This window comes from Stigmatopora argus, chromosome 5, assembly GCF_051989625.1.
Source record: "Stigmatopora argus isolate UIUO_Sarg chromosome 5, RoL_Sarg_1.0, whole genome shotgun sequence".
Classification (NCBI taxonomy): domain Eukaryota; kingdom Metazoa; phylum Chordata; class Actinopteri; order Syngnathiformes; family Syngnathidae; genus Stigmatopora; species Stigmatopora argus.
Window position 1 is genome coordinate 6282012 of NC_135391.1, and position 25144 is coordinate 6307155.

The 25144-nt window shown below is 40.1% G+C and overlaps 1 protein-coding gene across 1 annotated transcript; it reads right to left on the bottom strand.

Moving 5' to 3' along the window:
- Positions 1 to 876: 876 nt before the first annotated feature.
- Positions 877 to 25075, bottom strand: gcn1 (GCN1 activator of EIF2AK4). The gene is made up of 57 exons (XM_077600983.1): positions 25028 to 25075; positions 24270 to 24372; positions 24098 to 24161; positions 23874 to 24005; positions 22377 to 22485; positions 21751 to 21849; positions 21542 to 21676; positions 21258 to 21435; positions 21094 to 21168; positions 19773 to 19901; positions 19647 to 19697; positions 19476 to 19574; positions 18773 to 18946; positions 18513 to 18665; positions 18022 to 18114; positions 17858 to 17933; positions 17462 to 17621; positions 17198 to 17387; positions 16958 to 17082; positions 15848 to 16026; positions 15669 to 15762; positions 15492 to 15605; positions 15201 to 15399; positions 14943 to 15095; positions 14248 to 14426; positions 14070 to 14150; positions 13734 to 13877; positions 13478 to 13602; positions 13139 to 13328; positions 12874 to 12944; positions 12603 to 12768; positions 11785 to 11979; positions 11443 to 11689; positions 11208 to 11329; positions 10993 to 11107; positions 10721 to 10900; positions 10411 to 10631; positions 10266 to 10334; positions 10043 to 10181; positions 9760 to 9956; positions 9316 to 9458; positions 9109 to 9226; positions 8812 to 9027; positions 8554 to 8718; positions 8273 to 8434; positions 8083 to 8175; positions 7875 to 8018; positions 7463 to 7732; positions 7265 to 7378; positions 6487 to 6717; positions 6216 to 6409; positions 5197 to 5311; positions 4306 to 4402; positions 3628 to 3776; positions 2420 to 2530; positions 1993 to 2214; positions 877 to 1908 (listed from the first exon to the last, which is right to left on the bottom strand). Exons 1-57 carry the CDS (start codon positions 25043 to 25045, stop codon positions 1783 to 1785), a joined length of 8013 nt encoding a protein of 2670 aa, XP_077457109.1. The 5' UTR covers positions 25046 to 25075; the 3' UTR covers positions 877 to 1782.
- Between the last annotated feature and the right edge of the window lie 69 nt (positions 25076 to 25144).

A 25144-nucleotide genomic window follows, 5' to 3' on the forward strand; every position in this document is an offset into this window, starting at 1 on the left:
TGATTCAATGGCTGACCATGGTCAATAAAATGACTACACAAAAGAGATGTGAAAAGCACTCTCTTTATACTTAAATATTTATGGTAAAGTATCATACAGTAGGACTGTACATACAAATATTCTTTCTCTTAAAGTCCACACACACACATTGGCATACACTAGGGCATGTGTCAAACTTAAGAAAATTGCATTGAAAGGGCCCGCACAAGAAGCTTAATTTAAGCCGTCATTCTATGGCACTTCTCATGTTTAACACTAGATTGACTTTGACTCTGTCACTTACTTTCAATTAGCTTAGAATATGTTAAATTAGTGTAGGAAACTGTAACATTTCGGTAGTTTTAAAACAAGCCTCTGAAATATTACCTCTTGTATTATATACAATAGTCCAACTAAGACTAAAAATAATCATAGTTTTGTAAAAATTGTGCTGTTAAAAATAATAAAAATTTATCAAATAGTACGTGGAAAAAATCACTCGTGCTTGTAGCATCAACATGAAACTGTTCAGAATGAGGTTTCACCATATCTGTTTCTGTCAGTTATTGCTCCTTTATGCCCATTTTTAATTTTAACTATTTTCCAAGTATAAAGTACATGGTTTTTTTTACATTAGGTTTCAGAAAAATACTTCAGTTCAGCTCCCACTCTTGGGAATTTTCTTTTTCCTAATGTGGCCTAACTCTTTGTTCTGCTTCAACAAGAGTAGTGTTTGATGGGGTTGCAGTCAGGAGTTGAGTGCCCCAATTTATCACACGACAATCATTGTGGTCATTTTCATTCCAAAGCGGAATGACCGAGAACAATTAAAAAACAATGTGAAACCCAGACGTTCCCTTGAGTTTAAATGCTTCAAAAATAATTCACACTGCTGTATGAAATGCATTCTTTTTAATTTTGTATTGTCTTTTTACAATCACATCAATGGGTTAAGATCCTTTACAGATGTAGGCACCCCAACCAAATCAAGAGATGTGTGCATTATGGTGGGATTGCAAATATTTAGTAAAAAAAAAAAAAAAAAAAAAAAAAATTCTGAAAAGAATTGGCCTCATAACAGTCATTAAAACTGGGCAAATAACCAGTAAAATATTTTTTTTCTTCTTTTTAATTTTCCTGTCCAACTTGTATTCTACATTGCTACTGTGTGGTTTGGAGTATGTAATACTTTTTTGGTTGTTTAATATTATGGTGTTTATTTAAAAAAAATGGATGGAAAATGGCTAAAGTGGACACAAAATTGGGGAATAGGGATAAAGAAACAATTTAATATAAAGGCTCCCTGACTATATATTTGGGGGTGAAAGGCCGTTAAAAGGATGAAATAAAGAGAAATTTACGTTTGGAATTAATGAACCGCTTAATTGTTGTTCTTCAGCATAGGAACTTCTGGTACATTTAAAGACTAGTAATTTTCTACCATTATGGGAGCTGAAAAATACTTGAGTCCAGGTCAGGTATGACCAGTGTTATTCTCTGTAAAAGAAGAAATGAAATGAAAATGCAGAGCATGCCAAAACAGAGAACATCCAAATAGGAATTTGAAATAGAATTAATAATTGTAGTCAAAGCAGAAAAAATGTTCTCATATTGTAACTCTGCTGACAAGGAGTGTGGAGATAAAAATTTGAGGGGGTGAATTACAGGTCTGGTCTTGCAGATATTCTGAGTTCCTGTGCTGGAAAACAGAGCAACATGATCAAGTGTCTGAAGTTCTCAAACAGGTCACATTTGCCGATCAATGTTTTGGCTGACGTTATCAAACGGGTCAGTCCAGTTCAATCACGTTAATATGGTGTCATCTATCTCTTCATTGGAGTCTTGCTGACTGGCGATCTTCTTCAAAGAGCGGCGGTGACACTCTGACAGGAGGTCGTTACTCGCCGTGTCCAGAATGGCCGTAATCATCTGTAACGAAAAAAATGTCATGAATGTCGAGGAAAAAAAAAAGTTCCATGTAGAACGCAACATTTTCTTCGTAAACTGTCCGACCTGCATGCACTCGTCTCCCTGGCGGAGTCGTAATAAGTTGACAATGGTGTGCTCGCTCTGAGCTCTGACGCTGGTGTTCTTGTCTTTGGTATTGTCCAACAGAGTCTTCAACAAAGGCTTGATGAGATTGGCGTCCATGATAGGTGCATCCGGCTCTTTGAAGACCCACCAGATCACCCTCTCCGACACCAGCCTGATGTCACTCGACTGGTTCTGAAAAGACTGCGAGGTCCCACGAAAAACAAGTGTCAAAAGGGACATAAATCCCCCATCGACCACATTCTCTTATCTTCATATTTCTAAGAATTGACATTGAATATTCTCCCTACTATTGCAATCAGGCCTGGCTTCCACGTTTGTTTCCTAGCATAAATATGTATCTCAAGTCCTGTCTTTCGCATCATAATTGACGACAGCAACAACAAACCTTGACAAACTGTGTGATGAAGCGCTGAGAAACATTGGTGCTTCCATCCACAGTGAGCTGATATCGCATCAGGAATCCCATCCCTCGGATTCCACTACTGGCAATGGGAATCTGTAGAAGATCACATCATCTACTTAAAAACAGCTTGTATCAGGTGTAGTCATTAGATTGTACATTTTTAAAAATGTACAAACTGTATTGGACGTCAAGCCATTAACGCAAAGAAAAGGCAATGTCTGTAACAGTAAAATTGCAAAAAGGTATCAATACAAAACATTTGTAATCTCCAATATAATGATAAAATAAGCGGTGTAGTAGTATAGTTCTCTGTTTGCGGGGGTAGGAAATGTACCCTAAAAAACACTGACACCAAAGAATGGCTTATTTATAAATCACTTCTTTAAAAAAAAAAAATACAGTACGTACAGTGGTACCTGGACATACGATCGTAATCCGTTCCGAGACTGAGATCGTACGTCGAGCTTTTCGTAACTCGAGCGAACATTTTCCATTGAAATGAAATGAAAGCAAATTAATTCGTTCCAACCCTCTGAAAAATCACCAAAAACAGGATCCTTGGATTGGAAAAAAATGTTTTATTTCTTCTAATTCGCCATCTATCAACAAAGTAACACATAACTAGTGGTTTAATAGTAATAAAATGTGTTTAATATAACTAAAATTGGGCGGATTTCGCCGACGGGAGAGAGAGCTACGCACAGAGCGGGTGCCATTGCCTAAGGGTGTTGTGTGCACGAGTATACTTCATTACCCAGAAAGCCCTCTTTTTGCCCGCGCATGCGCGTTGTGCGTTTCCTGGTCGAAACTCGTCTAAATAAATTGTTCAGTCCTCGAAGATATAGTAGTTATACACAAAAGAGATGCAGCAAAAAAAGACAGTGCGCTACAATGATAAACAGCCTCATGTCATGGCCACCTGGCTTGGTCGCATCTCAAAATTTTGATCATATCGCGAGCGAATTATTCGATCGAAATTTTTGTCGTACCACTGTATTCTTTTATCATGATTCATTTATTTGGCATAATTAATGTTGCTCCAAACTATACATAGCATTAAAGCGAGGACAAAAGTGGGAAGTAGGCTAGCCTTCAAAAAAGAACATTGTTCTAAACACATTTTCAATGGTGAATTATTTACAACCAGAAACCAAAACGCACGGACCCCATTACTCTAAAATTTGGCTTACCCTGTCAGCAGTAGCATTGGTCAAAATAGTCTCCGTCACTGTGTCGCGGTATTGCTTGCCACAGAGTTTCTCGGGCGCGCATTTGACAGCTGTAGCTAAAGCCAAGCTACGTCCATGTCGTACCATCCAATCCACCCCTGACATATCCGCTGAAAACAGAGAAACAGCTAATTGTTTTCAATATTGCTTTTGAGGCAAAAGAGAAAAAAAAAACAATATACAGACAAAAAAACTATTTTTCCCTCAAGTAGAAACATTTTAAACCAATGGTCCGGTTCGTGTACCACTAGTGGTACACATGGTCTTGAGTGCTACGCAAAAGTGATTTACATATTCAATTTTTTTTTAATCAACCACAGTGCATTAATCAATTACAGTTTGCCAATCCAATATTTTCCGGAAGAAGCAGGCCAAATGGGCATAACCGAAAACACCAAGCGGTCTCTTAAGAGATGTCATTTTTGGGGTATGTACATTATTTCTTCCACTATTAGAGGCCAAAGGAATTTGCGATTTGATGTACTTCCTAAAAAAAATTTTTTAAGAACCACCAGCTAAAACAAAGTGAACGCCTGCCAATTTGTGTCTCACTATTGGCAAAATCACATTTTTTCCCCCTGTGGAAGCCAAACAATGAATAAATATTCACAGCAGCGCTGGGTTCAGCCGCATACTAACCTAAGATGTGCTGAAGCAAGACAGTCTTCAACTCCTCCTCTGATAAAAATGGGCAGAGCTCACCGATACAGCCGGCAGAAGCCATTCGAGTGGCATCCTGGATGTGCAGAACGAAAAAAAGAGCAGACAAGCAGAAAGACTTGAGAATCTATTGACTTTGAACTCATTCACTATCAACGACAGCAACAAATGTCAAATCCATTTCAACTGGGATGGTTGGCATTAATCATGTTTCAGTGCTCTGACAGATGCTGTGTGGTGAATGGCAGCCAGTGAGTTAAATTGCATTATGCTAAAGAAGTCCTTTAAAAGGAAGTTGTATGAAAACCTCGTGTACATTTGTATATTCCATAAGACTAAAACCAATATATGTATATGTGTGTATATGTATATATATATAAGCAACACGCTTATTTATAAATTTATTTATTTACATATTTATTCAGTAATTTATTTATATATTTCTTTCTTTATTAACTTATTTATTACCTATCTATTTATGTCTAAAATGTATTTTCCTGTGTCTGGATTCTCACCCTCTTGCTACTGTGACAATGAAATTTTCCGAATACGGGATGAATAAAGTTATCTAATCTAAACTAAATGTTGGCAGTGGAACTCCTAACAGGGACCCTCAATTTCATAATCCCAAATCTTTGCGGATGAGATACTGCTGCCACATTTACTGACAAAGCGACTTAAAATCAACTTGGTTGGAAACCACATCCCGTCTCACTGACTTCCGCTTTACCACAATGCTGACAAAAAAGGACCAAACCCACTAAACAGTTCGAAAATGCTTCTACATTTACTTTTTATGTTTTTCACAACATCAAATGAATGCTCTCAAGCTTGTTTTATGTCTCAAGTTATCTCTTCCCAATGCCATACCTCGTCATGTCCCAGCATGCCTAGTAATGTGGTGGTAATGTTCTTGCGGATGTTTGGATCCACCTTGGACCCGGCCCCTTGGATGACGAACCTTAGAGCTTGTAGCATTGTCTCCCTATTAAAGACAAAGTAAGATAAAGATGAATAATTCAACCCAAAAAAATAATCATACAGTAAATCAAAATTTTAAAGAGGAGTTGGAATTCCTGTGAAAGGACTGCAGAGCTTCCCAAAACAAACTTTTGGAGGAAAACATACATTCACTTAGCTGGCTTAACGCATAATGATAATTGCTTTGAATGGAGAGAAAAAGACAATAAAATTGACTAAAATATACCTCATATCAGAAAAAGCGTAAGAAAGCAGGGAGGCGTTTGGTTGTATGTAGTGGAAATATTTGTAGAATAGTTTCGACATATTATAATTTTTTACACTGCCTGTGTTTACAATGACAGAGCAAGTGACTTGTCAAAATGCATAATGTATTTTTCTTTTCATTGGATTTTTAATGTACAAAACATCCATGCCAAGCAGTGTTGCATTCTAGATGCTTCGTTTGTAGGATTTTTGTTTTCTCATGTTATATCCCTTATTTTTGTTAATTGCCATAATGTGTTTTTGATATGAACTCTAGGATATTGTTTACAAAAATGTACAAAAACACTAAAAATGTGTCCAAAAATCAGTAAAGCTAGAAGGAACGGCAGTTAATAATGTTTTACTGCCAAAGGCGGCGATAAAACTTCATTCCATTTGATCTCGGAAAAGGAGAATGACATTTTTAGCATTAGTTTTTGGCTATAAGACTACTTTATTTAATTTTTCTTGTACGCAAGGTTAGTTTAGTCGTATACTTTCTACAAAATAAGGTGTAAACAGTGGAGCTATGCCATCTGGTGGGGACGTTGGGAAATTTGTATCCTAGTATCATTTGGGTTTCTTGGCATCAATGACTCTGTTCACATAAAGTGTTATCAATACTTTAGTCTCCATTCCAACTGGCCAATAAGTGCACACACCTGACTCCGGAGTCTTCAGCATTGCGAATGGCAGAGAGTTGCTCTGTGAAGAGTGGGTCGACCTTGCTGTGGATAGAAACCAGTTGGCCCAAAGCTTCAGCGGCCCTCAACCGGACTGCGCGACTGGAGTCTTGTAGGGCCTTTAAGAAGGTGGTCTGCAGCTGTGGTAGGAAGGGCTTCAGCGCGATACCCACCTGCAAGAGGGAACAAGATGGAGCTCTGCAACTCAGCTCTGTGAAGCGGCGATTCCAAGAGAACCTTTAAAACAGACCTTTGCTAACAGAAGAGTAAGAGTCTCCAGCAGAGCCGTCTTCACTGTCCAAGCGAAGCGGTCACCCAAGATACGAATAAGGGGTCCGGTGATGTTGACCACGGAGAGCCGCAGTGCCTCGGGGGAGGTCAATTTAATGACCCCACCCAATGCTTTGGCGGCTTCTTCCTTTTGCTCGGGACTGCCGGTAAGGACGCCTTCCCTCAGGACAGGAAGAATGCAAGTGACGCCCTAATAGCCAAAAAGAAGAAGTTATTTAGTGTGCTTAGGTTAAACGCTTGAGAACAAAATGTATATAGTGTACCATTTGGCTGTCTATATAGCAGTGGCTTCCACAATGGATTATTTGGAGAGTCGACTACTCGCCAATTGTTTTTTTTTTTAATAAATCAGATATCTTGATTTTGTTGTTGAGATAAATGATTCAAGGACTATAGAACTCGTAGAATGTTTACTGTTTTTCTTGTATTAATTTTAAAAATGAATAAAGTACATTTTGTATTGGAATTTCAATACAAATAAACAAAAAATAATAATTTACCAAAGATGTTTAAAATTTCAAGGATAAAAGTATATTTGCAGTTTGCATTCAAAAATAAAAAAAACTAATGTCTTTTTTTATTCAATTATTAAAAGAGCATTTGATAACTAAAAAAACGATTGCTCAACTAACAAAACAGTCGTCAATCAATTTGATAGTCGAGTGTAATTGTGGTAGCCCTAAAGTGTATATATATCACATTTACAGATTCAGGATAACAAAGAGAATGAGCCTTACCTTTTTGGGCAGACAGAAACCAGGTAAGAATTGACCCTTTGCATCTGCAACAGCCGATCTAATGTCTCGATGAAGATCATCAATCAGCGCCAGCTGGCTGCTTGCATCGAGTTTCTTTGCACAAACAAACAATAAAGTCCACGTATGAGCCCGGAACCAGAAACTATATATTGCAATCCTTCGATGACATGAACCTACCTTAGTGATGGAATTGATAGTGTCCCAGCTTTGAAATAGAATGGCCGTGTTGGTGTCACTGAGGAGGCGGATGAGGCCTGACAGCAAGTTGCGCGTATGGGCACTATAGTCCAGGCGTGTGCGGGCAAAGTAGGCATTGAGGATGGTGACGCCAGCCTGCCTGAGGCCGGAATCTGAGCTTCGAGTTGCCTCCAACAGATCATCTATGATGATGCGCTGTCCCACTTCATCGTCCACGGAGAGGATTACGGTTTGACAACTGCATAATTCCTAATGCAAATTCAACAACATGCATCAGTATTGCAAAAATAAACAGACATAGAAAAATGATCTATTGTGCCCTTCACATCCTGCCCATTGAAAATCAGATTTTCAGAACGCATATATACATACATTACTGATGAGATATTACCTGAGCTTCATCTTCTGTTCCTAATTTTCCTTTAAGTGAGGAAAGAAGGGCTGGTAGAATAACGCCGAGGTGGCGAGTCAAGGCATCACCGGCCACAGCAGAGAGGAAGGCCAACACACGAGTGTTCACAGGAGGAGCTGTCAGCTAAGATCCACAAAATTGATTTATTTATTTTTTGTTGCGATTGCTACCATCATCAATGGCTTACCTTTGGCACCAAATAGGGCAGCACCGATCGACTCTTCACTGCCATCACTTGCTTAAGTCCATCTAAAGCAAAATCTGCTGTGTCCACATCATCCTGGTAAAAGATTTAGCACAGCATGGTATGATCTCAAAAAAAATTAACTGGGAATAATGGTTGGAATGTTTACTTTTTTTGTTTTTTAGAGACTCACAAGCTGTTTCAGCAGCATAGGTAGAATGTCATCAAGTGCCTGGTGACCAATGGTAACATGAAGCTGCTCAAAGGTTTTGGCTGCAGCCTCTCTGACTTCTTCTAGAGGGTCACATAGAGCTTTCCTCACTGTGGGGACCAGAGACTCAGAGAACACCAGCACCTATGGAACAGTAATACGGAGTCAAACAGGTTGACCGAAAAGGATATGTGTCGCGTAGGACTGCTGTGAACAAGAAATTTCCCGAATACGGGATGAAATAAAGTTCTAATCTAACTAACCGCATCTTTGCTGGTGGACTTCATGATCTCACTGAGACCGATGCACACGCCCTGTCTTTCATCGCTCTTGTCAGAACGTAGACCCTGCTCTAGGATGGGAATAATTTCTGGAAGAATCTTCTCACCTAGCTTTCTCACTAGGTCACCCAGAGTCCGGGCAGCGATCTGGAGACGCATAGATATATTAAAAAAATAAATCCCTGGACAAGTGCAAAAGTGAGGGACATGCCAAAATGACATTAAAAAAATAGTATGTACAGTTCTCTTATCAGGGCAGGTAGAAGCCAAGAAGCCGAGTAGGAGACTGAACAGGGTTGGGAGGATTTCTCGAAGGGTTCGTGGAGTGTTGGACACCACTATCTTCCATACATGAAGAGATGCCTGGCGAACTACCAGCTGGGTGTCTGAACGTCCCATATAAAGGCCAGAAAGTACACGATTACGCCGCTCATCCCCGAGAGCTGATATGATGGCCTGGAAAGGGAGACAATTGAGATTAGTTCCATGTTAAAATTGATCCAAAACAATAAACGAGCTCAAACTAAATATTTTTACTCTATTTGAGGCAGCAGTTCCAAAATTATCATCCTCCGATGCGGTCTCTGTGGTCATCTTTCCGGTCACTCCGGAAATATGGAACAACAAATCTCCAAGCAACTGGACAGAACTGAATCTGTAAAACACCACAAACGCGTATCCACAATGAAGTCGATATTGAAGCAACGGCAACCTGAAACAAGCTAAACGGCAAGTCTTGCTTACCTGATTCTCCAGAGGTCGTCAAAGAGGCCCTGCTCGAGCTCAGGAAGCAAGAGTGCAATGGCAGTCTCTGCATACATGCTGATGATACGTTGACCGGCTCGTAACGCTGTGTCTCGTACATACTCATTTTCGTCAGCTAGTGCCTGGAAAATCAGACCAGAAATTTCAGGATAATGTATTAAATAAGAACGGCAAATGCATTTTGGTGAGTATTTTGGTACTCGTGACCCCCAACATCGAGTTTACAATTGTAACGTCTGCCGCTCTTTTCTACGATAACGTGCGAAGGACTGGAATTTGTATTGACATTCACGATAGCAACTGTGCGGCAATTTTTTGGGCAGATGCTCAAATGGCCGCGTTACTCTGTTTTGCCTTAATGAGTGAATTCGGATAGGTACATGTAATGATCAAATGTATGAGTCAAACCAGCAAAGTAAATACCTTCAGAATGCAGGGGATAATGGGCCCAACATAAGGAGTAAATTTGTCTCCAAATGTGAGAGGCAGGTAGATGAACATCATGATGTAGCCATCTCTAACATGGGAAGCTATGTCCACTTTACTTGCAGTTTGCACCACATCTGGCATCAATTTGTCTAGCTTCTCAACGCCAAGACCAGCCATCACTTCAGCCAGTCCTGAACACATTGAAAATGTGAGGTCAGAATTTTCAGTCTTTTTTTTTTTTTAACAAACAGCAGATATGATGAGCTATATTAGCGACCTTGAGCAGCCCCGGAACGATCTACTGAGCTCTGCTCAGAGGCCATTGTCTCCATGAGCCACGGCAGAAGGTCATCAAAGCAAGATTCGCCCATTCCTTTCACCATTGCGCCCAGGGCTTTAGCGGACACCGTCCGAACCTGGAGAGAGGCAGCTACACCGTCAGCCTCAGAGGGATAGACACACCAATGACCACAACTGTACTTGTCTACCAATGATCTCACCTCGGGCACAGGGTCCAACAAAGAAGTCTTTAGTCCAGGAATGACACTGGGCAGGTATGGTGACAGATCCTATAACAGAGCACAGAATTAGTACCCCTTCAATACAATATTATACACAGACTGATTTATTTTGAAATAATCCTACCTTCTGGTCAGTAAGGGAGTACATATTGCCAATAATTTGAGCGGCCATCTTGCGCGTGTCAGTAGAACGATCCTGGAAGGCTCTTTGGACGATGGGCATGATAAGGGCGAGGGAAGGAGCATCAATGAAGTGCACAAATTTGGTGTCCAGAAGAGTTTGAAGACATGTTTGGGTTCTCCGGGAAGGATCAGTAAGAGCATCCAGCAGTATAGGAGTTATAGCTGGGAAAAGAATGTTCACAGTGATCAACCCTTTATATGTAGCCCAAAAACTTAGTCCCTCAAAATGTGACATTGTTTTAAAACCTTACCAAGGATTTCAGGATTTCGGATGACTGAACCAATTAGTCTGAGAGCCTGTTGACCAGCTTTCTGCACCTTCACGTGGGAGTCTGTCAACACTTCAGTCAATTTGGGAACAATACTTGGTAGACAAGAAGATAACTGCTTTGGTGCGCAGAAAGCCATGGCACCGAGCAATTCGACAGAGCCTAGAAAAGCAGGGCAGGGACGATTAGATATGTGAAATTGTCTTCTTTTTATAGAACCATGGCTTGGTTTGTGTTGCGTTATCTGTGCAGACCTGCTTTAGTCCGCCACGACTCCTCTTCCAGGGCCACCAGCAAAGAAGGAAGAACTAATTTCACTCCATGAGCACTCAAGTTTCTCATCACTGCTTTAGCACAGTCATCAGCTGCCTAGTGGAGTGGGACAAGGGAATATTCACTTTAAGTTCCTAGCATTGTCGAGTTGACTTCTGGGAGAAAAGCACGAGTGAGATTTGATTTTCTTGCTCACCTCTCTCACATACTGATTACCATCTCCAAAGCAAAGCAGGAGATGTGGCAACACATGGACAACATAGGGCTCAAAAAGTTTGCCCAGCATGTTGCAGAGCATCTCAAAAGCAAAAAGTGCCCCTGAAAGAGATATATATTAAAATAATACAATAAAATAAAAAGCAGTTATTGTTTAAAGTTTGAACCACATTGATTTGCAATGAGTAGACAGCAGTTTATCTTGTTTAACTCACCTTCCCTTCTTCTTAAGTTTTTCTTATCCTGAATGGCGTCAGTCAACGTTGCCATGATTTCCTGCTGTTTGAGAGCCAGAATACCAAGTCCTTTGACCAGGCCCGCCAAGCCATAGGCGGCGCCCTTCCTCTCAGCGTACTTGTCACTCTCTAGAAGCAGCTGCAGCAGATTCCGGACGATCCCCGCAGCATCTTCTTTGATAGCAGGCACTAGTGGTGGTAAACAACTGGCCACAGATTCTTGAACCTACACGAGGAAAAGGCAACAAAAACATTGCCGTTATACACCAATGTCAGAATGAATATTTTCTTGAGGAAAATGTTGACTTTGTGGTTTCTTACCTGCTGAGATGGCGTAGAAAGGGCTGTGATAAGCTTGGCCACAATAGGCTTGACCTTAGGGTCATTTTTGTCCAAATGTTTGGCCAAGGAGCCCATAAGAATGACAACACTCTGACGGACAGAGTCATAGCTTGCGTCCTGGGGAGCATTTTTTAGGAACTCCTCAAACACAGGTAGCAGGCTGCTAACATTGTCCTGGAACAGATACCATAAATAGACGTTCAAAGTATTTCAATAAAGACCATTGATTGTATTAAGTACAGCCTAAACATTTTATTTTTTAAGTTGTTTGATGTTAAGCCACATTTACAGTATTGACTGGCTAATTAAGAGAATGGAATCATTTGATTTACAGCCACTTAAAATCATTAGTTAGCATGCCTAGTAGTCTCCCCCCGATTATCGTGAATTCACTTATTGCAAATTCACTTCTTCACGATTTTTTTCTGCTATTATTAAAAATAATGATAATAATTTAAGTTCATAAAAACGTGAAAATCCACGCTAAAATCTGCAAGCTAAATTGCTACTAGGACTCAGCACTAAAGAAAAAAAAATTATATATTTCTTTTAAATTCCTAAAAATGTTAAAATCCATGCTGAAACTTGTAAGCGGAAGCCATTCTTGCTACTCGGACTCAGCACTCAAGAAGAAAAAAAAATGTAGTCATAATAGTGGTGACTCTACTTTACTATTTTTCGATTATCGCGGCCGTATCTGGTCTACATTAACCGCAATATTCGAGGGATTACTGTAATAACTTTTATTTTCTGCAGTTTATGTGTGAGGAAATAGTGAAATGAAATGCAAATCCCACCTTTCCGTGAGTGTTGAGGGCTGATAGGGCTGCCTCCAACATGCAACGCCGCACGTCCGTGTGACGGTCGTTCAGAGCATCGGGAACAAAGAAGAGGAAGAGGGGAGTCACCTGGGATTCGTCCAAATACTGGGATAGCTTGTTCAGAGTTAGTGCAATGCCACACCTACAGTGGGAAAAAATAAAAAGTGCAAATTGCATGAACGTGAGTTGGACTTTTCACATTGGAGTAATACAATGATGTATGTTTTTTCTTCTTCTTCTCTCTTACCTTGCTTCCCATTGATCTGGTGGCGATTCCGAAATGACCCTTCCCAAGGTGTCCAGCACAGGAGGTGGTCTCTTCAATGAAAGTTGACAATAAGATTGTTTACTTGTTAAAAAGCATTTACTAATAAACCGCTTAGACCACATTGTAGTTTATAATATCTACCAAACATAAAGTCAAAGCATCTAATGGAAATGATGTGTGGGGCAATACCTGGCATTGCGTTTAACACCCGTGACTTAACAACGGATATAGCGTTGGGTCTTACATAAAGTTTTTGGTGGTAGAGTTCAATTAGTTGTCCAAGGACTGAAGCAGATTGTTCCTTATACTGAGAGACTGCACTTGACAGTGCCTCGGCCGCAGCAGAACGAACAGCGCCTTCATGGTGAGTGATGTCTCCAATCAGCAGGGAGCAAAGCTCTGGAACCAACTCCAGATCAAGAGACTGCCAGAGTCTAAGAGCAGCAAAAATGACAAATTCTTCATTGAAAATAATACTGAACTTATTGAACAAAAAGCAACATGGCCTCTCGAATTCTCTGCCAAGTACTTCTAAATCAGAAAAAGACATTTATCAAAAAAAGTAAGAAAACAAAGCACATACTTCTCAGCAAAGGCTCGTCCCTCCTCTTCGACATCAAACTTTGCGACCCAGAGCCTACGAAGCAAATTCAGGCCAGTCTGCTCTGTACTGTCTGTCGGCAAAGCAAACTCCATCTCTATCAACCCCTGTACGCGGAGTTGAAAAAAAGATCACACAGAAGAACTCAACTGAATTGATTCATTGATATTGTCCCCCAAATCTTGGTGTCTTTTCTGGGAATGGCTAAAAAAAGGGCATTTAGGTAGAAGAAACTCACTCTCAGAGCAGCGTCACGGACAGAGAAGCAAGGGGATAGAAGGGCGTTGAGAAGGACATCTATCTCTGGCTGCTCTGCTACAGTGCAGCCCTCACCTCCTCCGGCACTGCCACACAGCGCTGTTAGACACTCAGACGCCAACACCTGACGAGAGTTGAATGGGGATGGCACAAAAAACTACTGCTCACATTGCACAAGAATCAGAAAACATTAAGGCAACTTGAGTAAAAGGCAGATCCAGATCATGACTTGCTTTTGGTTCTTATAACCCAAAAACTGTATCAGTACAGTATTATATTGGATCTGGCATGAAAATGCTGGAATTGGGAAAGTCACCTGAAGTCTAGGCGTGGCTGTGGAAATAATTCTGGTCAGTAGCAGTAGCATGCTGACACGAGGAAGCAGCTCAGGGCCATTCTGAAAGGATGACAGAAAAAATAATGACATACATTTATTCATCAGAAGGGCCTGAGTGAATAACGGATGGGACTTAAGTATGAAAAGCAAACTGTACCTCATCTATGATAATCGCCTCATCTGTCTGAGTACGAAGCTTACAGTGCTCATGGATGACTTGCAAAGATCTAGTCATTAAACTCTCGGTCTCCTCTGTACTGCCCGAGGATTGCTTGAGTATGGCGTTGAGGAAAGGAAAGCAGAAGCAAAAGGCAGGGGCAGATAGTGGGGTCACACCTGGAAAAAACAAAAATAATGCAATCAACACCAAAAAAGGAAATGCCAAAATCATTGTGTCCTGGTGAGTTCATTTTACAAGAAACAGCCATCTTGGGTATCCATAATGGGCCATTTTTCTCTTGTCAAACACCCCATGGTCATATAAAATATAAAATAAACAGTTAAAATGTCTAAATAGTAATAGTAACAAAATATAATTTGTCATTTTTATCTTTTGTATCTATTCATCAATAACATGAAAACGAATAAAAAAATAAATGCCCTGAGATGATGGTCCCCAAACAGTTTAGGTTGATTTATTTATTTTAACATCACTGTATTTAACTCATTGCCTGCAGTTGCCATTGCACTGATAACACATGCAACTGCTGGATCGGATCCGATCTTGAGGCTAAATCAGATACTCCAAAAAATTGCAGTATCTTAAACCAATACCGACTATGAGATAAGGACACCGTTAATAAGTAATATACTAAAAATCATTTGACAGATGATGCTCCTGCCTGTCCGTACCACTTGTCTTGCCCTCTCTCTGAGGGACAGTGTAGTTATGCAAGAGTTGCACAGTACGGTCCACTGCCTTGTCCAGATCCTCCTGCTCCCAGGCCGCATCCAAGGAACACTCGGGCTTCAGCAACCGTAAAGTGACATGTCCCACGAGAGCACCTGGAAAACAGAAATCTATTCAAGTCTACTATCGGTTTGAAATGAACATCTGCATGTCAAACTGACGATTGCGGATGTATAAGATAAAACAAACAGGTTAGGTACCGAGATGATGGAGGTGTTGGGGTAGGAGGAACAGTCCGATGTCCAAGAAAATCTGCTGAATACGTGGAGCCGCCAAAGGCGAATGCAAAAGGGGCAAGAGAACCTGGAGGACCGACGGTAGCTCTCTAGAAATCTGTCCTGGTCTCTCTTTGACAACAGCTGCTAGAAGACCCATCACACTTTGTAGCTTGACATCGAGCTGGGAAAAATAAGAACCACATTACCAGTCCAATAGTTGAATGGTAGGGGTGGAAAAAAGATATTATCCGAGAAAGATGTTTTCTTCATTACCCCTCGAAGTCTTTTGCGAATAGATTCCTCCTTCTCGCGTTGCATCTCAATCATTTCCTTCTGTTTGCTGGTGAGCTGCACTTCATCCTTGATGCCTCTTTTCTTTTTGATTTCCTGTGAAAGCAAGTTAAATTTCAAATACATCTGCTATATTCAAAAGAACATTTTTTAAATTACCTCCTGTAACTCAAGTTCAAATATCTGTTCTTTGTAGGAATAGGCCTTGTTCTCTTTCTTGATATTGCCCTTCTTGCCGTGTTCTTTGAGTGCACTGAGAAAAGAGCAGTTGAACAATGTAGATGTGTTAAACATCATGGGCAAATGACATGAAAGACCGACAGGAACATTTATTTTACCTCTGAATGATGGAGTTGTCATAAAGTTCACCCTCAGGTGTCAACATGATAGCGCACTCCTCCTTGGTGACAGTATGCAAAGCAGGCTGGGAAAGCTCCTTTGTTATGTGACTGATTATGCGTGGTAACAGTTTGTCAGGGGAGAGTGCACAGAGGGCACCCGCAGCATTTCTCACTGCCTGTAGAAAAATGAGACAATTCCGCTAGGGTTAGAGCACATGTGTCTAAGTGGCGGCCCAGGGGCAAAATCTGGGCCGCCGCATCATTTTGTGTGGCCCGGGAAAGTAAATCATGAGTGCCGACTTTCTGTTTTAGGATCAAATTAAAATGAAGAGTAGATGTATATTAAATGTCCTGATTTTCCCCCTTTTAAATCAATAATTGTAATTTTTTAATCAATTTTTTTCTGTGTTTTTAGTTCAAAAATCATTTTGTAAAATCTAAAAATATATTTTAAAAAAGCTAAAATAAACATTGTGTTAGAGCTATAAAAAACTGAATATTCAGCGATTTTAATCCAGTTCTTTTAATCCATTTATTAAAAAAATCTAAGTATTATATCTAAAATGGTCCGGCCCACATGAAATCGAGTTGACGTTAACGCGGCCCGCGAACCAACCCGAGTCTGGGACCCCTGGGTTAGAGTTTAGAAATGGGAATTTATTATTTATGAAATTTGGGGCAAACATATCCGAGCAAATGACACATTAATTAAAGTCAAAAGAGGAAAATCAGATGGATGTTTGTAATAAGAAACCAAAAAATGGTGGAATTTGAGTTGAGATAGAATACAATATATCATTTGTATGATATTCATAAAAATATCAATTTAATAAATCGAATTTTTCCAATGCAGTACAAAATATCAACTAGCTGCATGTATTGTCAAGATGAGGTATTTTGACGGTTCAATGATTTATGATATTTTTATATCTGTATTATACACGTGAGAAAGTTTGCTTTCTGTAGATTCATTTTTAACTTGTACTACATTCACTTTTGGATTTGTAGTTTTCCTGCCTAATGGGTTGAAATAAAAAATTCTCAGACAAAAAAACATTGACTTCATTTCTTTTCTTACAGGCCTTAATAACAATATTAAAGATTTACCTCGTTATCAGTGTTGACCTCCAACAGATGCGGCAGAATAGCCTCCAGATTCTTTTCAATTAATTCTTCAGCTTTTATGTTCATGGTGGAGAGAAGGAAAGGCCACAAACCGCTCCGAACCTCAACTTACAAAGGGTGAATATAAAACAAAATGGGATGTAAAACAAGAAAATTAGCAAGCGGGAGAGCATTGCCAAGAGCGCAGCAGTTTAAATAATCCAAAAGTTCTCCCTCCTGTACCTAATGATGGATGATGAGCAATAACGAGGATTTTCATGGCCAAGTTTTCGGATTCATTTGGATCATTCCATTGACTGGCCGAGGCGCAAATGACATGCAGCGCATTCAGCAGCACACACGGGCGCGTGTAGTTGCGACCAAGTTCACTCGGCTCTCCAGAATCCAACACCAAGGCATCCTGGGGCATAACCTGACAAAACACAACCGCCAGAATGTCACCCTTTTCCAGACGCTGAAACAAAGTTTTCACATTTTGCCTCGCACTTTGTGTTTGTTGATGACGGCTCGGAGTTCCCCTAGAAGGCCGTGAGCAAGGTTGGAACCACCCAAGGAGGAGAGAAGCTTCCTGACGGTCTGTTTTGCCCGCTTCCTAACACGCCAGCTCTGAGACAACAGCACCGCCACAGTGGCACTGTGGTACATCCTGCAGGAGCAATTACATGCAGCAAAGACTTAATGATCTTTTTTTTTTAAGTGTTTGTTAATGTCAGAATCATTGATGATATCAATAATTGAAAGGTAGTCACTACTGATGCCTAAGTCTCATGTTAAAAACATTAAAAGACTCACCCTTGAATCTCAAAATGATTAGGACATACAAGACTTAAAATCAAGGACACACATACATAGAAATTTACCCCCCAAAATTTAAAAACTTACTGAGATTTGTTGTTGTTAAGCCGGTGAGCATGATCCAAGAAAAGTCTTTCGCAGAGAAGCAGTACAGTCAGCTGAGCTAAAAAATAAAAAATACAACAATAAAAGAAACATGTTTTCCATGTAAAATTTACATGACATTGACTAATAAGAAAATGTCTTCTCACTTTCTTCAGTGGTCGTGGCGACAAACTTTTCTGTTGTGAAAAGTGGCTTCTTATCATCCAAGATCAAGTTCCAAAAGCTGGATAACTTTCCCTCTGTGGGAAGTAAACGGATATCGACTCTTAACCCATTGACTGCCATTAATAGCGAACAAGTTCACCTTCCAGCCATAGTATTTATCGTGACCGGACGTTTCGTCGAAAGACGTTTGGTCGACCGGACGTTTGGTCGCCGGGTTCGCTCACTGTCAAATTATGACAGAGAGTTTACTGTTGATATTTTGATATTATATATTTAGATATTAAATTCACTCTCTCTCTCTCTCATGATTATAATTTTGAGAGCTGGTTTCAACAGTAACAACCCGGCGACCAAACGTCCGGTCGACCAAACGCCCGGTCGACCAAACGTCTTTCGACGAAACGTCCGAGTACCGTATTTATAAACCTTCCTATGAAAAAGACACACGGGTAACTATAATAGTTATAATTACCTGTCATTGTTTCGAGCTGGGACAGTCGACTCAAAAGAACCGAAGCCGCCACGCCTTCAGAAAGCAAACCATTATGGGAGCTTTGTGCTGCAGCTTTTTCCAGAGTTTGAAGCAACAGAGGTACGAGGTCTGACGCCTGCTCCAGAGTATCACCTTCGAGATGAGTGAAAGCAGGGACAATAAGAAAGATTCATAAAAAGACTGAAATGGTGATACCGCAATCAATATAATAAACACGATTTTCCCTGGTGTGAACTGACCTTTGAAGACTCCCAACATGGCCTGAATGTAAGCGTGGCGAACCAGAGAGGTGGAAGTTTTGAGGGTGAATGCCTTTTTGAACCATTCTAACAGAGCACCCGGAATCTGAATGGTAAGGCGACTGCTCCACTGAGAGAGCACTGACACTCCGTGCACCAAGGTGCCCTCGTGAACTAAATTTGGGAGGGATTAAAAATGTCATTTCAACGGGGGTGACATCCTGAGAGCAATGGTTCAACACCCAACTGATCTGAAAATTATATAGTACCAACGTAGTATCTTTGTTCATCTAATGATCCCATTTACTTTGATTTGCTTTGTACTTTGTTCTTTTGCTTTGTTGTTCTGTCTAATCACCCTCTGCTACTGTCACAATGAAATTTCCCGAATACGGGATGAATAAAGTTATCCAATCCAATCTAGGCCAGCAGAAATTATGTATACTTTCAATCAGAACAACTTTATGTTCCTCCCAATAGTCATTCATAATGGCCTTGTGCCAAACTCAAATTTATAGGACAACTTATTTAACAATAAATTCAATACAAAACAATTCCACACTGTCCAAGTATAGTTTTGATATTTTGAGTGACAATCTACGATGTGTGTAAAATTAAAAAAGGGAAAGAATGAGAAAGTGAGATAGACTTTGAAATCAAGTCAATTAATGATTTTACGAGTAGAAAAAAAATCCCCACATACCCTCCTGTTGCAAAAAGGGGACGAACATCATTGTGACTGCAGAGCTCAGCGTTTGGTTTGAGCTTCCTGACACTGCATGATGACTGCAGCTACCAATGCCTAAAAATCAGAAACATTTACAACCCGATGGTTAATCCCACCAACGGAACTTTTTATGGTTGAACAACATACCTGACAAAACACTCATCTTTTGGGTGACAACTGTGAGTTTTCCTTCAGACCCTGCAAACATTTATATTGCACTATTACAGCATACATGAAATAAAGCACTGTCTTAATAGCAAATATCTAGTTCACCTCCAAGAATCTTGAAAAGATGCGTGACTATGTCCTGCACTGCACTGGGATCGCTGCACTGTCGGGCCAAGTTCTGCAAGGCCTGGACTGCTTCCTCTGTTAACTGCCCATTGTTGGCTTTCAGTTGGCCTAAAGCAGATGAAAATATTTACTAGAGATAAACTTAAACCTTTTTTCCCCTGTGGCAGCTCTGATACGTCAAACAGAAAAATGAGCGAAAAATATACAGTGGTACCTCGACCTACGACATGCTAGAGGTACGATAAAAATTCCGATCGAATAATTCGCCCGAGATACGATCAAAATTTCGAGATACGACCAAGCCAGGTGGCCATGACATCAGAGGCTGTTTATCATTGTAGCGCACTGTCTTTTTTTGCCGCATCTCTTTCCTCTATAACAGATATCTACGAGCACTGAACAATTTATACAGACGAGTTTCTCCTAGCAACGACCAGCAAACGTACAACGCGCATGCCCTGGCAAAAAGAGGGATTTCTGGGTAATGAAGTATACTCGTGCACACAACACCGATAGGCAATGGCACCCTTTCTCAGAATAAAACTTCATTACCCACAAATAATACGTGGGTACGCTGTTATTCCTTCCTTAGCCTGCTAGCTCCCGCGATCGCTCATTCAAGAATACTTCTCGTTGGCAAGTGGTCATGCGTTATCCTATTGTGAGGACATTTGTGTGCTTCATTTTCGGAATATTTTGATTTGTGTGCATCATTTTCGGAATATTTTGAAGGGAATACAACAGCAAACCGCCCATCGATAGCGAACGTGAGGGTGGAGGCGTGGCAAACAGCTAACCCGCCCAGAACGAAGGTAAAAAAAACAAAAACAAAATTAGAATTCAGTTTTGTGTAAAGTTACATTAAACGTATGTTTGAGTGTCTGTATATATTAATCCAAGTTAATTTAAATTTGTTTGTTCGTTTATGAGTGCGTTGTTGCCGTGGATAAAGCCCCCCGAACACCCCCCGCCTCCGTGTATGTCGCTGTCTCTACCCTCCGCGAAACACGTCTAATTTGACTTCTATTAAACACATTTTATTACTATTAAACCACTAGTTATGTGTTACTTTGTTAATAGATGGCGAATTAGAAGAAATAAAACATTTTTTCCAATCCAATATCCTGTTTTTGGTGTTTTTTCAGAGGGTTGGAACGAATTAATTTGTTTTTAGTTCATTTCCACGGGAAACGTCCGCTCGAGTTACGAAAAGCTCGACATACGATCTCAGTCGGAACGGATTAAGATCGTATGTCGAGGTACCACTGTACACGCTTCAAAACGTTTTAAAACCCCTTACTTGCTATAGTCTTTCCAATATCCATGGCGTACTGACTAAGGTCGATAGTCAGTGCTGACAGCAAGCAGGAAATTGCTGGGGAGAGGTTCATTTAGAGACAGTCCATCAGGAATTGAGCGAAATGTTATCAATTAATAAGATAACACCAAAAAAACTCATCTCACCCCGCATGGCATTTTCTGGACTTCGCAGCATTGTCTTTTGCATGGTAGGAAGAAGCAGCTCCTGAAACTCCGAATGAGAGACGTGGCGGAGCAGGGAGCCACTTTTGTCCAGAATATGCTGATGTGCTTTAGTCTTGCTCATAAGCACCGACTTTATGTAGAGCTCTAACATCGCTTTCTAGAATAAACAGAAAAGAGTCCAAATTTAGTTTTTTTTTTTTATCTAGCAAAGTATAAGCATATAAGTGGAATTGTCAATTCAGATCATGATCCAAACAACTGACCTTATGCTTTTCAATTGCGGCTTTGTCCTTCTGAGCTGTGCAGAAGTCTAAACAGACACCCAACATGGCCAACGTTGTAGGGCTTGGCTCCAGACTCAACAGGGCGCTGATGTACTGATCAACTAAACCCGGATTCTGGGAAAGAAGCCAAATATCAGACCACTCCAAATGCTCTGGGCGTACACATCGTTGGATGTCATTGAACTCACTTCCTCACAAAGATGAGTCAGATTCTTCAGGCTTGACTTTTGAGCAGTGGATTTGGCTCCACCCACAACTTCCGCCACGAGCAAACTCTGAACCTGAACCTGGGTGAACAGCCAAAACAACTCAAGAGGAGAATTTGTGCCTGGTAATTCAATACTTATCCATATATCATAATAAACTTGTGCTGTCCATTGACTCACTACTTGGCCTACTGAGGTATTACAGGCACTACCAGCTGGTTCATGGTCTTTTGTACTGCACGTTTTGTTCTACTTAAAAAAAGGTCTTTGGTGTTTCACAATGTATGTTAGCAGTAAGTTAGGAGACATTAATTGGTTAAAATAAACTTTTTGTGATTAGTGTATAATTCTCAAATAAGTCATGTCGCACGCAGACTATTTAAATAAAGTTAGTTTCTATGAGTTTTAATTGACATTATATTTGAATGTCTTTCATATTACAAACATTTCATGCATGTTTGATATTCATGCTTTATTTCTTCTTGAGTTATTACCTATTTAGAATTTGCGAATGTGTATTTGGGTCTGAAATTTACTCCTATGGGCAATATGTGATTAAATTGTATACAATTTGTCAAAATAAAAATGATGTTTTTCTACATACTAACCATTTTATTCCAGGCTGGTCCTTGTCTTTTCTCGGGAGAAGAAAAGACAGAGGGGACTAAAAGGGAGGTCCAAGACAGGCCAATGAAGGCAGCCGAGCCTGTGCTTTTCCTGAAAAATACAAGCGGACTATAAGAGGGACATTGAAGAGGGAAAAACATATAAATTATGCACATTTTTGTCTGTGTAATTTTTATTTATATATTTATTTTTAAAACCAAGAAGAGACATTCGTTAAAGTAACAATAGCAAAATGGACAACAACACGGTAATTAGCCATCTGTTAACATAACAGTATTTCAGATAACTATAGCCTTAAATAGGACCAGGACAAGGTGTCGGTGGTCATTGTATATATACCGTATTTTCACGACTATAAGGCGCACATAAGTCTTAAATTTTCTCCAAAATAGACAGGGCGCCTTATAATCCAGTTAATCCAGTGCGCTTTATATATGGACCAATACTAAAGTTGTTATCACGATAAAATAAAATAAATCAGTCGATAGGACAACTACGGCAAGCAGCCCCTCGACTCTACTATTTTCCCGTAGATAAAGTACTGCGCAGTGACTGCTGGGATATATAGTTTTTTTTGTCAATACACCCAATGGATTGTGACCTGGCGGTCGGCATCAACACTAGCTAGCTACTATTTGCGAATGGATTGTGGCCTGGCGATCAGCATCAACACAGTTGCGAACCATGGAAGACAGCCTTGGAATAGTTACGCTAGCTACTAGCTAGCTACTATTTGCGAATGGATTGTGGCTGCCTGGACGAACGTATTAAACTCAGCATTTTCGATGGACAATTGTTCAATTCGGACACAGATAATGAGGACTTTGATGGTTTTGTGGGTGATGATGACGCGAGTACATTGTAAAATGGCTAAATAACGTACAACCGAACTCAGTCTTGCTTCCGTTGCCTTTTTAAAAATGTGTTTTAGCGTGCATTTGGTGCATGTAGCACCAAATTAGTGTGTTTTCCGTTGTGGTATATTGATACTATTAGTGCAAAGTTATCACAGCCGTCAACCTGGGTGTATTGACAAAAGGACTATATATCCCAGCAGTCACTGCGCACCGGAAATAGCGTCTGGGGCTGCTTCCGTAGACAGCGCTATTACGGTTCAATAATCATCCATAAATAATATATATACATATATATATGCCATGCCTGGCTGTGTCTAAAAGAACGGTGCGTCCTTTGTGTGTGTGTGTGTGTGTGTGTGTGTGTGTGTGGGTGTGTGTGTGTGTGGGTGTGTGTGTGTGTGTGTGTGTGTGTGTGTGGGTGTGTGTAAAATACAGAAATAGCACTCGTTATTGACACTGCGGCTAAAAATATGATGCGCCGAATAGTCGTGAAAATACGGTATATAAAAAAAATAGAAATAAATAAAAATAACAATTGCGCTTGAGTATTAGTTGCCGGCCCTCCAAACTATAATAAAAAAGTCTGCTATTCTGGAAAATAAAGTAATTAAAAATACACACCCTGGCTCTCCATTTTTATTGACAAATCCACTGTTGAGAAGGCAGTGGAGAAGGCTCATCACCAGAACGTCAGGCTGGCGTTCAGCCAACTGTGCAATGGCAGAGAGAATTTCTCTGCGAGATGCAGCATCCCTGAAAAATACCAACATTGGCTCTTAATAGGAAAATGATAGGATACATCAAAAGGAGTATGCAGCTGTTTTTTTGTTTTTTTTTAACCATACCTGTATCTGTGAGGGGTCAGGCAGAAGAGCTTGCAAAGGCCTTTGATGGCAGGCTCTGGTAACTCTAAAATAAATAGCAGCCAAAACAACAAGGTATGAAGGGAAAGTGGATCTGATTTTTAAAGGAATCCCCCCCCAAAAATTACACTAAAAATATCTGCCCCCGACTCACCTTTGCCCTTTAAACATTGTTTTAGCTCTCCGAAAATCTCCTTGCGCTCTTTCACACTGGCTGTAGTCACTTTTAAAGCAAATTTCTTCAGCGTCTCGGAAACCTGCATTCCAAATATTTGTATTATCAGATAAATTGTGTTTGTAGGAGTTTCATTGGGAATTTCAATTTTATAACGAATTTATTATCGATACTAGTATACATTTATATATTGCAAGTTGTAATAAAACAATCAGATTATAAATATTTTTTTCAGTTTAGCTGTTTTCGTTACATTCCTTTTTGTCAGTCCCTCATCATGCATTTTCTGATCGTAGTTCTGCTTAAACCCTCAATAAAATCCGAATTGCATAAATGAAAATTCTAGCCATTTTTCATCTGGGCGTAAGATTTTAAGTCTGTGAAGCCAAAATCCGTTAACTCGTGTTTACTTCCTAATGAATAGAAATCATTATCCTCAACTAATAATTGATTATCTCCACCGCCATTTTATTTAAAAAAAGTTACCGATGTTGGCATTGCTTTCCCATTGTTATTCACAAAAACAGATGTTGATTTAAGGCACTCACAGGCAACGTAGCACTTAGCGATTAGCAATTAGGCTAACTGTCAACGTGTCTCATATTGAGTAGTAACACATCAGTCAAAGGATCGTTCAAAACATCGGGAAAACGTCAAATATAGAGAATTAACTACTTTATACAATTTCGTAATCAGAAAATGGTGTCGCGTAAAGACAGCAAGTCAGCCACACATACCTGCATGTCGGCTGCCATGTTGCCGGTCCTACCCCCGGAAGCACTTAATACGTCATTTCCGGGTGACGACTCCATGAGATGGGCCCTGCTAAAATACGATTGGATGCAGGACACGCT

Excerpts from the sequence above, each read along its gene's own strand:
- gcn1 (XM_077600983.1), bottom strand. Across the intron at positions 10,632-10,720 it reads CCGAAATCCTGAAATCCTTG|CTATAACTCCTATACTGCTG; the intron begins GTAAGGTTTTAA and ends TTCTTTTCCCAG. Across the intron at positions 7,379-7,462 it reads CTATCAATTCCATCACTAAG|AAACTCGATGCAAGCAGCCA; the intron begins GTAGGTTCATGT and ends GTTTGTGCAAAG.